Raw genomic sequence first — 16,990 nt, 5'->3', positions numbered from 1 at the left:
CCTGACACTGCTGGCCAACTTCTTCACATTGTTTCAGACTCCCAGAGGGAGCTGGGGAAAGTCAGACCCTGCAGACTCACCTGGTACCTTCGGATGAGCGCCTCGTTCTTCTTCCGCAAAGCCAGGATTTTCTTATCGAGTTCAACATCTTTCTGCTCTTTCTTCCTCAACACTGCATCATCCACAGCAGCATCCTGGAAACAGGAGGAGCAAAGATCTCCTCAGTCATCACACCAGTAGGATGAAACCTGTTCCTTCTGCTTGGACAGGGTGGGAAGTGGAAGAGACTTTCCCCACCATTTCTCTCCTTGGGTCTCCATTAAAAAGAATATTGCGTCTTGTAAACAATTTTTCCTGATGGAACTGACCTATTATCCTACAGTTTTTGTTCAGCAATGAGGCAGAGCAGAAAGCTGATGTCCCACTGTGATAACTGTCAGTAGGCTCCAGAGTTAACACTCTGCTTAGCTGCATGCAGGAAATGACACCTCTCCCTGCTGTTGGCTCAGGTGTTCTGAGGCACATCAGTTCCCCTCCATTTACATTCCGAGAGCACCTTGGTTACACACAGGGATAACAAATTGGATTTCTTAAACTCTAGTGACAAGCAGTGTCTAGTGAAAATTACTGCTGATGGGTATCAGCTGCAGCAAGCTGATCCATGTTGTCTAGTGTCTGCCCGGTGTTTGCATGAAGAGCAAGGTGACCAGGCTGAGATCTCCAAGGCACTACACATTTATTTTTAAGCAGCACTTTTGTGCTCTCCTTATCAGCATGGGATCTGCACACTGCAGAGATCTCATGCTCCCTCTCTTCTGCTCACACAGAGAGCAGGAAAGGACGAAGTGAGACTGGGGAGAAAGGAACCCCAAGTCTCCGAGCAGGCGCTGCATGCCTCAATACCTGTTTTCCTGGGATTGCATCTCCAACCACCACCAGGTCACCCCCACCTGCCACCTTTGCCACTTGGCCCTGTGCAGTGAATGTGCACCAGGAGCACTGCAGCAAATCCAGCTGCACTGCACAAGGCACGTTGCCCACAGTGCTGGGAAAGTTGGGAGGAGACAAGAAGCAAATATAACGAAACCATCGCCCATCTCACTACAACTAGATGTTGCTCCTGCAGGTGACCCTCAAGGGTTGTGTCCCTATGAAGGGGAAACAGCCAGAGCATGGCAGGAAGGCGTACTGATGATCCCTGAGGGCTGGCGAGGAGGTTGGTGTGCCAACACCCTTTGGGGCCAGCGTTGCCTCACCGAGGTGCTGTGCTTGACCAGCCTGCTCCCACCCCTGGACCTGCCAATGGCCTCGGGGCCGGTATTGGGCCCTGCTCAGGGCACCTTAGCCCCAGCCAGGGGGCAGGGAGAGGGGCCCCACCTTCCACCCAAGCCCTGGCAGCTTCCCCAGCCCCGTCCCAGTGGTGCCTCCGTGGAGGCAAAGTGAAGAGAGGGGAAGGAGGCCAGAGCAGGAACAAGTCAAAAAGAAAATTAATTGGAAAATAAAATCGATTCAACCTCCCCCAACAGTAAAGTGTTTTTGCTCGCAGTGCATGGGCAAGGCATGGGTTTTTGCCCATCGCTGCTGGCTTCCCACCAGATTCCTCCTAAAAACACCAGGGCCCTCAGGACAGCTCTTGGTTTCCCCACGTTCACATCCCTGCCAGTATTTCTGCTGCCTGCATCTCCTCAGAGCCAACAGCTCTGCCCATCCCAAGGGCAGAATCCCCAGAATCATCCTCTGCTGCAGGATCTGTGGCGTTCAAGGCTGGGAAGAACTTCTGCCCAGGCTGGAGGGGTTTCTACTTCATTAATCATGACATAGCAGGTGTGACCTCCTCCAGGGAAGGACACGTCACGGGTCAGCCATAGCAGCTGGGGACAGGGGATCTGGTCCTGACACCCAGGGTGCCCTCTTGCCAGCAGTGAGGCTCCTCAGGGCTGAGCTGCCAGCGGTGGCCAAGGGGCTTGCAAAGCCTTCTCCTGGGAGGGTTTCTCCTGGAGACATCAAGTTGGCTTTTGTCTGGTCCTAACAAGATCACCAGAGGAAAAAGTGGAGCAGCAGAGGCCAGAAGGAGGGGATGAAGGGGTGCTGTCTAACACAGCCTTTCCTTGGATGATCAAGCACGCAGTGAGAAGCACAGAGCTTGAAGGCAAAGAGTAAAACCTCAGATGCTAAAGTCTTTGACTCTGCTCGACGCTCCCAGCTCCATTTGTGAAGCCTATCCAGCAATGTACAGGAGCTCCAGCCTCCTGAAGATCTACATGTTTATAGTGTGCCAGTACCAAAGAGGCACAAATGAAAATGAGCCTTGATTTCTTGTGTGCCATGTAGCATTTTGCCTGGATGGGAATAACTTGCTCATCTGAAAGCACAAGGTTTTAGATGAGCTGCAGGAATTACCTCCTTAAAATGGGAAGGTTTTCAGATACCCGGAGATGGACACCAAGTAAGAAAATGGGCATGCTTGATCAGCTGGCCCTATGGAAAATAGCTCCAGGTAGCACATGGGATTTCAGCCAAGGGTTGGCATCACTGCTCTTCCACAGGCCTCTTGGGAACCAGGACTCCCAAATCTTACCCTGTGTACATGACCAGCATTCACCTTCCAAGGAAGGGATCCAGCTGCTGAACCACCACACATCCCTGCAGCCCTAGGGCTTCCATTCAGGGCCTTTGCATGGAAAAAAAAAACCCAAACTAACTACATTTCAGCTCTGATCAAGCAGACCCGTGCTTGACCTGCAAAGAATAAGGCTGGATGGGGGGAGAAGTCTGCCTAGGTAATGTTCTTTGGAGAAAAGGGACTAAAGGTTGAAAACATGATACCATCACAGAGGAGGTGTGTTGGATGTCAGGAACCAGAGAGGGGGAAGGCAGGAAAACCGGTTTGCTAGAGCAGACCTCAGATCCTGCACTAGCACATCTGCACTGGTATCCCTGGTGGGGAGTGCTGATTTAACAGCCCCTCCAAGGGCCGCTCTGCCCAGACACAGCCACACACCTGTGCTCAGCTGGAACAACAGGGACATTTAAACCAACTCCACACATTCTTCTGCTGGACAATGGGATTTTGTCAAGGTCTGTGGGAGAATGAAACAGGCCTACCTCTGGGTAGGCGACAGGTGAGAATATTGTACGTGTGGGTGGATACACTTTCATGGCCATTTTGCAAGGCTGATTAAGGCTGAATTCAGTGTTTACCTGAACAGAAGCTGTTTTGCGAGCGCTAAATTGGCAGGTTTGCTGTTTGCTGAGTGCTGGGGTGTTGGCTGCTCGAGGGTGGGATCAAAGTGGTGCATGCCCTCAAACACACCCCTTTCATCTTCCAGTTCCTTTGAAGGACGACTGACAGAGCTACCGGCTCAGGGAGAATTTAATAATTCCTGCAGAGATTGTATTTGTTGCCCTTCTCTTTTCAAAGGCAAAAGATGGAGCAGACCTGCCAGGCTGTCCTCCCTCCCCGCTGAGGCTGCGCGTTCGTCAGCGTTTTGTCAACGTTGCAGCACAGCTAGTGTCGGGGGGAGGGGGGGTCTCTCCATTTCCAGCTAGAAACAAGTCACTGGGAGCCAAGTTTTGCTGGTATTCAGCGCTTCTCCTCCCCTTTATAAATGAAGGTGTTAACCTGTTTCTCTCTGCACGACCTGACCCAGCGATGCTGGGGAGCTGGGGCGGGGGGGAGAGGTGGTCCCTGGGCTGGTGGGGCAGCCTGGGGGTTCTCAGCAGCCTTTGGAGCCCACGCAGCAGCTGCCCGGGGCTCGCCCATTGTCCAGTTAAGCCAAGTCAGCGTTTGCTGGTCAGCCACCGCCCCGAGCCAGCCGGGGGGGACGTGCCCTCTGCTCTGCCTCTGGAACGAATCCCCAGCCCCTGCTGAAGCTGATGTTTGGGATGAAAACTGGCTCCGCCGTGCCCTCCCCGGAGCAAAGCTCTTCCGGGGAGCCAAGGTGCCCGTATGTCACAGGGACAGGGAGTTATAAATGGCTTTGGCAGAACAAACGTGCCATGGCTTGGAACCAGGGAGCAGCCGAGCCCAGTGCCTCCTGATAGCAAGGCACAGCGAGGAAGCTGCAGAACGAGAGGCCTCTTTCTATCCCGAATAAAAATGTCACAGCAGGAGAAACGGAGAGCGAGAGGCTTCGTGCTTCAGTTCAGCGAGGACACCTCCCTCCGTGACCCCCACTCCTGGGAGGCACACGCACTCTCCTCGGGAGCCGCGGGGACACCTCGCTGCAGCCTGGCTCTGCCTGCGGTGCCTGCCCGCACAGTTCCACGGTCGCCTCCTTCTACCGCTTGAGACCTCGGAGGCAGAGGGGTTGGAAAAGCCAGCATGACAGAAGGCGGAGGGGTGGGGGGGTGGGGGGGGGCGGGGAGGGAAGAGGAGAGAGGAGCAGGGCCCTGAACTAACCCTCTTCTGCGTAAGCAAACGCATCCGCTCTTTTTAAGATATATCCTGTGGCTTGACAGCTGCTGCTGAAGCCCTTGCTGGGATGGGCAACATCCAGCACTGCCCGGGTGTCTGGGTGTCATCCCCCCCGCGTCTCCCACCCTCCCGGGAGGCACATTGTCCTGACCCAGCCACTGCCACCTGCCCCGGTGATGGACATGCAAGCCCCGGCACCCCAAATCCACCCCCCAGCACCCCCCTCCCGCGGCGCTGCCTGCCCCCTGTGCTGCCGGAGCCTGCCGGCAGCCCCGCCAGGGGAAGAAAAACAACAAAGCGGCAGCCACCGCAAGGCCACCCTGAAGGGAGCAAGTGCAGGTCCCTCCGTGGCCTTTTGGGGTGAGGGACCCACCGCCCCGCGCCCCCCCGGGCCCCGCAGCGGCAGCACTCACAGCTCGGTGCATGTTGGACATCGGCGGCGACGCCGGGCGGATTCCAGAGCAGAGCTAAAAGAGGAGGAGAGCCATCAGACGGCCCTTCTCGGCACTGGTTGCACAGCACACAAGATCATGTTTTGATTACAAAAGCCTCGTCTGGGCTCCCAGCCAAGAGCACTGGCTGCCTAATATACCAAGCACAGACAGGGTTTTGAGTGCCTGTGTCCTCCTCTCCAATCTCACTCTCTTTTTAAAAGAAACACTCCCCCTTTCCCCCCCCCCCCCCCCCCTTCACCCCTCTCCACCCCCTCCTGACTCCTTTTAACTTCCTGATGCCACAAGCCCTGGTTCAAAGCGGGGAAAAGCCGGGGGGAACAATGGAGAACGGATCAGGCAAACAGCTTGACTTCACTTGGTGGTCGTGGATGGGGTCGCGGTGTTTGTCGTGCCTGGCTAGATGCACACCTGGCAGGGAACCGGGAAAGTACCTGGGGTCCTCAAGGTCTTGCCGGTGTCAGTAGGTACGAGGGCCTTCGTGGGGGAAAAAGTGCCAGGCTTGCCTTTTTCTATTTAATTTTGTTATTTTCCGGGAATTATTGCCCTGCTTTTCAAACATGCCTTTCTTTCAGGGAGGGAGCAGAAGAGATACTGTGGGGTGGGCATTAACCTCCAGCACCATGACTAGCATGGTCAAAGAAGAGGGGCCCCCCCCATAAGTCTGGGACCCCCAGAAGAGTCACAAAGAGTGGGGCTTTGAGAAAACAGGCAGCATTTGCCTGCTGCAATCTCAGGGTGCTGCACTCAAACCCTTATCTGGGCACCATGTCCTGGCTCTGTGCTATGTCCACCTTCAGCACAGACCCTTTCCCTCAGCCTCTGAGGGACTCAGATCTGGCAAGAGGTGAACAGGAGATGGAAGCACACCAGGGAATATTTCATCTCCCAAGGGCCAACGCACACCCCAACTTTCAAGAGGGCCCTGCAATGTTTGGACGTTGTAGCATTTAAAAAGGAGCAGGTCTGCTGCTGGCACCTATCCTCTCTAAGACTTTGAGCAGGTCAACCCAAGAAGTTCAACTCAAAATCCAGCGTGGTTCAAGGGAAGCCTTCAAAAGACTGTGAGGAGCTCTGGATTTTCCTGTCTCTGCATGAAACTCCAGCCATTGGAGATCAGAGCTAAGGCACTAAAGGAGCTGGAAGAATGGCTTAGTAAAAGCACTTAGAGGGAAAGACTGACCCATATTAATTAGTAGCTACTCAGATGATGAAAGGAAACTGAAACCATTTCCCAGGCAGTGCCTCTGGATTCACACTTGAAGAAGAAAATGAAGACTCTGCTGTGGAAGGAAAACTGGGAAAAAGACACAAGAGCTTTGCTAGAGCCCAAGGGCTTGTCAAGAGGTTTGTGATGGAAAACCCTGCACAGGAGGAGCCACACAGGGCTTTTCCTTGCCCTGGGAACACAGGGGAGCTGGGAGGATGGTGCTGCCTTGGGTTTCCAAGCTGGCACAGTCCCTTGTGAGGGTGGAATGATGGCCCATTTTTGGTTGGGCTGGTGGCTGTGGGGATGAGATCAGCCCCAGCAGATGCTGCTGGGCTGAGTCAAGGAGCCAGTGCTTATGGAAACTCTTTCCAGCAATGGTTCCTGATCCTAGTGGTACAGCAGCCATGTCCCAGAGCTGGAGGAGCCTGCACATGCTGCTGACACCCGGGGCCAGGTCATCCGAAATCCACAGCATTGTCCCGGGTTCTTTGCATGGAGCAGAGTCACCACCACATACAGAAGGGTCCATTGTGCCACACATGGGTCACAGTAGCTAGGGGACCATGTCATGCCCGAGCTGTCAAAGCATAAGCCAAGTGCTGGCAAGGAGTTTCTGCAGACCTCATAGCCGTGGCATCCCAGCTCTGCCAGCAACAAGCAGTGCCATGAGCAGGCATGAAGAGCCCCCAAACACCTGTGCCCTGGCTAATGTCTCTGCAGAGCTGCAGTTTCCCCCAGGGCAGTGTTGGCCACCCCACTGCCCTCCACACAAAGATCTGTCATTTCTCAGCTGTCTTTTACCATGTCTGAGTGGCATGAATGACAAGCATCTGCTTTTGCATCATCATCTGGGACAGATGAGAAGATGAATGCTCGACACAGAAACCCAGGGGCAAAAGGGCCCAGTCAAGGGAGCAGCACCTGCAGCTTCAGCAGTGGGGCAGAACAGGTTGGTTTGGGGACCTGTTTGTGCTCTTGAGACTCTCACAGGACACAGAAAACAGGACCTTATAAATATGCTGAGCATTATGGGGTTATATACATGCACATGTATTTGCTTATTCCTGGAGTCATGGCCAGAAAGGGTTGCAATAACACCCAGGCTGGCCCCAACTTGAGGGCTTGCTCTGAACTGCCAAGTCCTCTAATTTGCTCTCCAGGGCAGTGTCAGCCCCAGGATTAGCCCTGCCTTCCCACGGGGCCTGCGCTGACCTCAGGGTAAGGCTAATCCTTCAGGACAAGCATCCTGGCACCAGGGAGCACCAATACCCACAGGTCTGTCACTTGGGAAGGAGAGGAGCCAAAATGGTCCCCGGTCTCCTGCTCCCGTGAGAAGGGTGTGCTGGATGCATGACATCTCAGGGGTGCTGCAGGACCTCAGGCCACACTGAGTGCTGTTCACACACCCCCCTCAGAGGCTGAAGCACATCAGTACTGCTCCTTCGGGCAGCTGGTGGCAGCAATTTCCCAGCATTCCCAGCTTGATGAAGAACTTCAGCCAGCAAGTGTCTATTACATCCATGTGCAACAGGAAGGAGGTTTGGAGAAACCAGCTTAATTCATCACCCAGGAATTTGCCCACCACCCCTTGAGTTAATTTCTTTATTCTTCTGAAATAGCCAGAAGACCTTTAATAATCAGGATGGCCTGATCTGGGCTATTTATGGTGCTCTGGCTGCTGTGGCCTGGCTTGTGCTATCTCAGACGCCCACTCAGCCCAGGAGCCACGGGGCTGAGACCCCAGGTTGGCTCACAGACAGGGGATGTATCAGCTCCTGCTGGCTGCTGGCAGCCCCTGAAGGAGCAGTCCCTGCAGTGGACAGCAGCTTGCCTTCAGGAAAGCCTGAAAGCTGGAGGAATCCAGAGGACACAAGGGGATTCTTGCAGCATTGCCCTGCCAGGCCTGAGCTACAGAAGGGCTTGGCTGACGTCCCTGAAGCACAGCCTCCAGCTGCCTACTTGGAGCCCCTGCTCTCCACACAGGGCAAAGTTTGCTGGAGGTTTCTCTGGAGCAAAGGAAGGAAATCAGGGCAATGACCTGTGCTCATGACAGTGAAATAGTCCCTTTCTCTAGCTGGGTGCTGCAAAGCTTCTCCCTGACCAGTTTCAGCACAAAGAACCATCTCTGACAGGAGTCTACAACCTCCTTGCTTCAGAACATCATTCAGTGGCTTGCAGGAAGTATTGTCCCACATGTTCACAGCAAGACTGCTTGTTTCTTCTCTGTCTCTCTACCTTACACCAAGGCTGAAGGAAAGAATCTGATTCCTCAATAAACCCAAACCTGACTGCTTCAAGAAGCATTCCTGGCATCCCTCCATCAGCCCTTTCACCAGCAGGAACTACCTTGGCTTGAAACCCTCCTTTCTTTTCCTTCTGCACTCTGGGAAACTCCTCCAAAGCCACTAGGTCCCACTTTTCCCAAGTGCACTTCACCCGTTTGCATCTTGGCTCCTCTCCATTTTTTGCATGATCACTGTTTAGTCAACAGATGGCACTCAGGAACTGCTGGGAGAAGTGGGAGCCAGCTGCCAAGGAGCCCGCTGCAGAAGGAGCCTGAACTCTGCCTGTTTTGGGAGGCTGTTTTGGTATCATGCATGGGGGCTGCAGATGAGCCACCTGGCCGAGTTTCAGAGGTGCTCCTGCAAGCTGCCCTGAGCAGCCATGAGCCCAAATCACGCTGCCCGAGGCTCCTGGGCAAAACTAACAACCCCTTCCCAGGCCTGTCATACACAGGGTGGGAACGTGCAGAATATCAAAGAAGAGCTTCCCAGCAGCCTGGAGGAACCTCTTGTATCAACCACATAGCAAAGTCCCTGCAATAAGCAAACCCTGCCTTTGCCTCCCTCCCTTATCCCCTGCTCTGGCCCTTCAGCCACCTGTGACTGCAGGACAAAAAGGCATTTGAGGCGTTTCCTCCAGCAGCCAGGAGACAGGTCAGCAAATTCCCTAGACTGGGAGGAGGGACCAGCCAGAAACCTGCTTTAGTTGGAGGGATCAAAGGGCTGCTGAGACATTCATTTTTACTTGTATCAATGTACAATTAAAATGAGAACTACCAAAGCTAGTTAAAGGACATAAACCCGAGGTCCTGCTTCAAATCAGTGAAGGTCAGAGCTGCCTGTTGGTGCTTCCCACAGCAAAACCACTCCTGACACCACCACAGAAGCCTCTCAGGATACACAGAGCAGCCCTGTTCCCCTTGAAGGACAAGTTTGTCCCCTCTGTACACAGCATCCCAGCCTGCAGGTTCTTGGCCCAAGTCCTGTGGGTGAACTCTCTGCCTACCCTGTGTTGAATGCCACCTGAAATAACTCATGACCTCATCACCTCACCTGACATTTTCTGCTCCTGAAAAACGTGCAATTCTAGTGTAGGGCCTGTGGAGCTGGGTGAACAATAGGAGGGTATGTCCTCTTAGTTCTTTCTAGTTTGGGGGCATGCACAGCAGGGCCAAATGCAGGTTTGCTGACCCCATTTGCTAACCCAGCCTTCAGATTCAGGACACACAGCCCAGCCTTGGGAAGGGTGCCAGGCTGTGGAAGGTGGCCGGGGCAGCCAGTCAAGCAGGTTATTTTCATCTTTTATGGAAATGTGGTCCTTGGGAAAGAATGGAGAGCTGCAGACAGCAACTGGCTCTCCCTGGCTGGAAGCTGTCATCAGCAGGGACCAAGGGATTTTTCCCATTCCAGCCCATGGCTTCAGCCCAGATTCAGGAGGACATGGGTAGCCCCATGGCCTGTAACTTGCAGTTTGCAAGCTGCAACTGAGCATGCCAAGACCAACTGGCTCCTGACACCATCATATGCCTCTTGTGAACACCAAAAGTCAAAATTATTCTACACTGGGTTGCTCTGGGGCTTCACCAGGGCAACATGCCCAGGGTGCTGCAAGAAAAACAAGTGGCAAACTCAGCAGCTCTTCTCCAGGCCATGGGTGCCTCTCATCCCACCCAAGCTCAATTAAAACCTAACAAACCATTTCATTTTCCTTTGCCTGCAGAATTCAAAAGCAAGGTCCAGAGACCAACCTTGTCTCCAGGGTCTAACCCAGACTGAAGACTCTCCGTGGACTCCAGTGGGGTCACCTCTCCCTGGTGCTGCATGGGGTCACTTTAGGCTCAGCTGGCAGGACACAGGATTTTCTTGTGCAGGGTTAAGGTGCAGAGCTGATTTGGAGAACAAGCCCAGGGAAAGTGCACAAGAGGCACAGAGACACTTGCAAAGGGAGGAGATGAAAATGGGAGTCAAGGTGGCAATTAAGTATTCAAAGACCAGTTCAACAATAATTAATACTTGGGTGGAGAGAAAGGGTGGAGGTATGTGAAGCTCTTGCAGACACTTGCTGTGCTGTGCCTGCCTGGCTGAGTGCTTCACTCAAGTGGCAGAAAACTCTTGAAATTGTAAATGATCCATATTCCAGCAGGATGGAAATCATTATTCAAGAGGGTGAATTAAAGCCCAGCTGGAGACAGTGGTTCTTCTTCCAGCTGTGGTCAGAATTTGAGCCATGTTTGCCTTCTTTCAACCCTTGCAGAAGCTGAGGAGGCTCAACTTGTGGTAAATGTATATATAGCCCATTTACCAATGTCCAAGAAGAGACCACACAATTACTCCTTGGAAGTTTCCCAGCTGGACACATCACACTCAGAAAATCCCCTGCAAAACACCTGGGCAGACATCATCTGCACTTGTCCTGGTCTCTCTTTTCTCTGAGCAGCCACTTCAGGCCTCTGTGTGAGCTCCTGAGTGAGGTTGCCCTCCCCTGGGAGAGTGGACATTTTGGTGGCCCTTCTGAGTTGGTCCCTGCAGTGTGGCCACATTGCTCAGGGCTGGGGACACTGAGCAGCCCAAACACATGGGATTAGTGTGGGCTGAAATACAGGGTTTAGAATTGGGTCTGTAAACAGGAAAAATTCCATTTCCATTCCCCCTAGAATACTGTGTTTGCTTCAGTACCTTCAGAAGGATGTGGATAAATAACATCCTTCTTTTGACTTGTTGTTTTCTTAAACCTTTTGTTGAAAAAGTTTTGGAACAAACACATAAAGATGCCTTTTGCTGGGAGCATCAGCTGAAATATTTTGAGCATTTTTGAAGCTCAGTTTCTAACCAAAGAAAGCAGAAGCATTTCAGCAGTTTGAGAGAACATTCCCCCTCCCCTCTCCTACTTGTTCTTGAGCCAAAACATTTGCTTTTCATCCCCCCATCTGATCCATCTGAAATAGGCCATTTCAGCCAATTTCCTCTCCAAAAATATCAACTGGGTCTTCCCTGGATGAAACTGAGCAGCAACTAACACAACAGGATGTCTTGACCTCTCTTGGGACCTGTCAGCCCTGCACAGGCTGGAGAAGTTTCTCCTGGCAGAGAGGAAGACCTTGGTAGTGCTGTGCTCAACAGCCAGGATTAGGGTTGTATTTCAGGGTACTTCTTTTATCTTTAATATATCTATTCCAATTCCCAACTGCAGCTTTGATGATCACCTTCACAACAGCCCAGAAACCTGCCAAAGCCACCAAACTGTTCTTAGGGAAATCACCCCTGCTATTCCCAGCTAGATTTTAAGGTTGGAATGTAAAGCCATCCCTGACAAGACTGCAGTACTCCTATTTTGCAGGCATTACAGCAAAGTTTAAATTCACCAAGACAAAAAATAACAGAATAAGGTAGTAAAATGAAAAGCTGTCCCCATGTTAAAACTTCCTAGATGATACCTCTGGTGATTCATCTGATTTTCTTATCCTTGACGTGGACAGACTCACACAGGCTGAGACTTTGTCTTGTCCTGAAATCTGTCAGCACTGCCTTAACACACCCGAACGAGGGAGGGTGGGAACCTCGTCAACAAGTTTTGCCACGGCAGAAAGAGCAACACAGTCCCCTCTCCAGAGAGCTGGAGCAGGAGGGCACACGGTTAAATACTCCCTGGAGCTCTCAGACAAACTTCCCTCCAAGAAAACTCAGATGAAGCAAGGCCGAGAGTCTCCTGGTATCTGACAGCTCGGCTGTGTCTGCCGGGTGGTGAGAACACAGGTAGTTCCAGCCTGCAGAGCTGCCAGACGAAACTCGGGGAGCCGGCAGCGCTGGTTGCCCAGGGCGAGCAAAACGGGAGCCCCGGGAGGAGGGACCGGCGGGTCGGGAGGGAGAGACCGGAGCTGCGACAGCGGCGACATCGCCCGGCTGCGTCCGGAGGAGGCTCTGCGGGCTCGGGAGTGCAGACACTTGTGTCTGCGGGCACCAAGGGCTGTATCCAAGGGCGGATCTCCCTCCATCTAACAGCACTTCAGGGACTTGAAGGGCTTTTGTAAGATTTTTTTTTTTTTCCCATGGGGGAAATGTCAGGTCGGGAAAAGAGACTTTTTTTCACATGAAAGGTCCTGTGTAAGCAAACCTCCTGTTTCAAAAAATGAGTTCTCTGATTGTGTGTACAAAGTTCCTAGACCACAGACAGCAGAGACCTGCTCGTCTCTCACCTGCATGTCCCTCAGCATCAGGCAACCCCCCTCCCCGTGCCAAACCGTGCAGCCTGGAGCCCCAAGCACGTGGTGCCTCCTGGTGTCCTCCTCATCATGTTTATTAATGACCTGTCCTTCTGAAATGAAACCTTGATGTCTGAGACTCGCTGGTCTCCAATACTCTCTTTACAGCAACAATCTGCCTGCATCTACCAGAGGCAGATACAAGCTGAGAAAAGCAGAAGGCAACAGGTACTGCAGGAAATTTGTGGCTTACTCCCCTCTCTATCAGGATGACCAGTAGCCTGATGACTCTCAGCCATGTCCTGCTTCCTCCCACATCTTCCTAGCAAGAGGGTTGTGAACAGTTACTCTCTTTGAGTAACTCTCAATCTCTCTTGGATCCTCTGGGGTTTACTTCCAAAAGTCCACAGGCTCTTCATATTCTCCTTGGTGGTCTCGATGGGGGGCCACGTCCAGCTTGCTGCTCTTGCCTGGAGCAGGGACCCACAGTGCCCACCGTGTTCTCTCCACCTCTAGCAGGCTCCTGTGTGCTGCAAACCAGCACTGACAACACATGGGAACACCTCCCCTTTCTGGGATGGGCACAGGAGGTAGAGAGTGGGACTAACATCCTGCCAGGGCTTTCCTGAAGACTCAACCCCTTCCAGGTAAGAGGTCCCACACCTTTACTGATTCTTAGCATTTAAAAGGAGGGTGTTTGCCCCATTGAGCACATTATCACAGCCAGATCTCCTTTCCTACACTCCAGAGATGTGGGTATTTCAATGTTAGGCTTCAGTGTGCTGGGAGACACTTGGATATAGTGTATTGTCCAGAGTCAGGCTTGAAATGTGGGTTTCATGTGAGGCCTGACAAAGGGGGTGCATGGTTTTGCAGTGTTGGATCTCACATGAGCATTGAGCCAAGTCCTGGCAGGACCTCCAGGATCCTCAGTTCCACTGAAAGGCAGCCATGATTTTCAAACCATTTTGAAGCTAGAGAAGGTTCAGTAACAGCCACAGCCAAGGTTTGTTATCTATCCCCTTGCCTGCACTGGCCACCCCCAGGCTGAGAATTTATGTCCCAAATCTTCCTAAGAAGAATATTTACATGCAAAGGATGAATTAGTCTGGGATATCTCAGGATGCTCTGAGGGAACTGGCTGTCAGTCAGGCTGGGGAATGGTGCAAACACATGGGCTGCCTCAGAGCAAACCTGGCCCTGCTGCCAGCACAAGGCCCCGCAGCAAATGGCACGATATACCTACTATGTATCTCCAGTGAGATTTTCCCTGCCAAGACAATGCTGAAATGGGTCTCTACGGGCCTCCTGCTCCTTCAAACACACAGCAAACTGTGATTGGCTTCAGTTTGCAATGCACTGGTGCCCAGAAACATAACTGCCACACGCTGGCACCTCCTCAGCCCATGGGGCTGTGTCACCAGCCACAAGAAGCTTTCCAGCACTGCAGGGACCTCATGGGCACCCTGAGAAGCAGAGCAGGGCCCAGCATGGACCTCTCCTTCCCATGCTGTGTCTGGGCCCTGCTCCAGCACACACCCTGGGCACGTGTGATGGCCAGAAATAATAATTGGCTATTAAAATAGCCCCATGAGCCTGATTCCTCAGTCCCTTTGCAACCTCATCCCTCATGCTGAGGCATGTGCTGTGGAGGATGCTCGTCCTGGCACAGACAACTATGCACACATTTAGGAAGGTGTCAGCTCCTCCAAGCCCATCCCAAGACAGAGTGGCCACAAATGGCTTTGAATAAATAAGCACTAAATCTCAATTTTTCAGAAGTTATACTTCTAAGAATTCACAGCATCAGGGTACTTACAAGCCAGAAAAAGGCAGTCATGGACCAGTTCATCTGACCTCTGCAGATCAGGAGCATATCTGAGCATCTCTATAAGGGAGACAACCCTTGCATCCAGGCCTTTCCCTCTAGGCACCAACGTTTTTGGCATGAGGGTCAGCCTAGATGTGAGTGGCTGTTGGGATGAACAGGTCTGACTCAGGCCTTGGCATTCATACTGTTACTAAAGCACATTTCTGTCTCTCAGTTACACCCCCCTGAGGTTGCAGAGTGGGTAGCTACGTTCACCTGTACAATGAGCTGTGTGCAGTGAAGGTGAACGGGGCTGGAGCTGCTAACACAGCACCAGCCCCAACACGGACCTGCTCTGGCTAAGGAAGCAACTTCACAGGTTGAGACAACAGAAGGTTTATAGAGCAGAAGAGGCCAGGGCTGTTGCTGCTGCACCCGTGGGAATCTGCCAGCACAGGAGGTGCCTGGCACACTGTCACTGGCTGTGAGGACTGAAAATACCCTGGCTATTTCATTGTTCCAGTGAGCAGTGACAGGCCAGGTTCAGAGGTAGCTGGCTGCAGGACACTGCACAGTGCTGGGGACCAGGCAGCCTGCAAAGCCCCACAGCTCCTCCAGCCCTGCCCAGCCCACAGGGGCCCCAAGTGCTTGTCTGTCTGAGAAACTCACAACGTGAGTGACTTTGCACAGTCCAAAACACCATGGAGGTGTCAGCATTGTGAGCAGGCAGTTTTGAGCGTGGTTTTCCTGAGCACCAGGGCAGCACTGCCTGCAGCAAGGGGCACAGGGATGCATCCCCATCCAAAGAGACTGATCAGACCACTCTGCCCCTGCCCTGACCACTCACCCCTCGTCAGGCATTGGGGCAGGAAACATTTCTCTGGGGTAATATTTTGTGTGCAAGAAGGATGGCCTCAACTTGGAGAAACTGCCTTGTGGGAATAATTTATGTTCCTAAAACAATTTAGAAGCCTCATTTGCTCGTTCTTCCTGCTCACTCTTGGGTATTTTTTTTCCATAAGGGGGTAAAATCTTGGGATCAGCCAAGATGGCACTGAGATCTGCTCTACCAGTCTCCAACTGGCCAAGCACCGAGAGGCCACAGAGTGAGAATATTCTAAATGGCAACAGGCCCTGGGCCCAACAGCCTCTGGCCGCTGGGGTGTGCCCAGCCAGCCCCCTCTAGTGTGTGACATGCTGAGCTCTGCTGACAGGCAGCAGGACATGGGGAGCCCAGCTCCATTCTGCTTGGGGAAATGCTGATTTACAGCAAAGGAAAACAAATTGTGCTGCAAGGAACTGTGTCAGACAGGGCAGCATGAAATGAGCCCTGTTGAGCTGCCCCTGCAGAGCAAAGCAAACCCAGCAGGAAATGCTCTCAGACATGTCTGCCAGTCCAGAGAGCTGAAGCTTTAGTCTGTCTCCTTGGACTTCTCCTAGAGCTTGGCTTGTGCTCCTAAAGGTACAGGGAGCCTTGTTAGTGACTTTGGTGGGAAAGGGAGGAACCTCCAAACTTTGCACACCCAGCAGGTGAAATGTGGTGTTTGCTTCTGAATCAGATTTCTCTAGAGCCAGAGGAGAGCTGCAGAGACAAGATTTGCTTTTTGTTTCCAAAAGCAATGCAAGTGGGTGGTGAGCAGCAGGAACAGAAGCAGCAAGCTACACAAAACAAAGGAAAGAGGTGCTTCAAGGAAAATTGCACCAAAGCTCAAATGCCAAGTTTTTCTCTCTTTATCTCTTTCACAGGTCAAGCAGGAGAGGTAAGAAATCTGTCTTCAATTGCCACAAATTCCAATTAGTGTCAAAAATACCCAACTCTCCTCCTGGGGCTCTGTTAGGCAGTGCCCATGGCAACCTTCCTATCTCACCCTGCCTCCTAGAGACAACAGCTGTGAGGACAGGAGGATATCTTTGCCCTGCCTCTCCCAGAAGCAGTGCAGAGGAGATCTTTGCCAGGCTCCCCTGCACTTTCTGGCCTTTTACTGGCAGAGGTTTTGAGCCCTGCTTGGGCAGCTCAAGCCCTGAGCCAGCAGACTTCCTGCTTTTGGATTATTTGTGTGTGTGTGTGAAATGGGGAGCAGTTGATTGATTCCCTAAGTTTCTCAGGGTCAGCAGCAGCAAATTGCTGTCCTGGAGGACAGGGGATTTTTTTGCAGCAGAGCAACTTCATAAACCTGCCTCCCCCCCCAGCCACTTCTTACATCACCCCCAGCGCATTGTTGTTCCAGTCACCTATTCATCTGTTTCCCCTCTCCCGTTTTCTCTACTCAGCTGCTTTTTTGTCTTTTCCACATGTATCCATTACTGCCTGTTGGTTTTTGTGATATTTCTGACCCTACACCTCCCTCTTTTGCTATTTTCTCTTTGCTCCTCCTTTTTCTCTTTTTTTTTTTAATGTATTTTTTTTGGTCATCTCTCTCCTTGTCCCTCCACTCACCCTCCTCCACCTTCCTGCACGTGGAAGGGACACTGGGGACAGCTGGACCTGCTGCTGCTGGTCTCAGATGTGGGTTGCCATGGCAAGCAGCCAGCTCCTGTCCCGACCAACGGCTCCAGCCCCGGCTGCCTAACAACAGCCCCGTGCTGCACAGCTAGCTGGGAGCACCAGCCCTGCTCAAGT

At 52.5% G+C, this 16,990-nt stretch overlaps 1 protein-coding gene across 4 annotated transcripts in view; it reads right to left on the bottom strand.

Moving 5' to 3' along the window:
* The window catches only part of CCDC9B (coiled-coil domain containing 9B), a 68,308-nt gene that overhangs the window by 35,179 nt on the left and 16,139 nt on the right, over positions 1-16,990 (bottom strand). For 3 of the 4 annotated variants that reach the window (XM_051620699.1, XM_051620703.1, XM_051620702.1), the window contains exons 1-2: positions 4,831-5,052; positions 81-194 (exon numbers count right to left, since the gene is read on the bottom strand). In XM_051620699.1, coding sequence (XP_051476659.1) covers positions 81-194; positions 4,831-4,851 — 135 coding nt within the window. In that variant the 5' untranslated portion in view covers positions 4,852-5,052. Of the gene's footprint in view, positions 1-80; positions 195-4,830; positions 5,053-16,990 lie in introns of those variants that run through there. The other variant, XM_051620700.1, reaches the window with a different exon arrangement.

Source organism: Apus apus, chromosome 5 (assembly GCF_020740795.1).
Source record: "Apus apus isolate bApuApu2 chromosome 5, bApuApu2.pri.cur, whole genome shotgun sequence".
Lineage (NCBI taxonomy): Eukaryota > Metazoa > Chordata > Aves > Apodiformes > Apodidae > Apus > Apus apus.
This window is presented reverse-complemented; position numbering and strand designations above follow the sequence as displayed.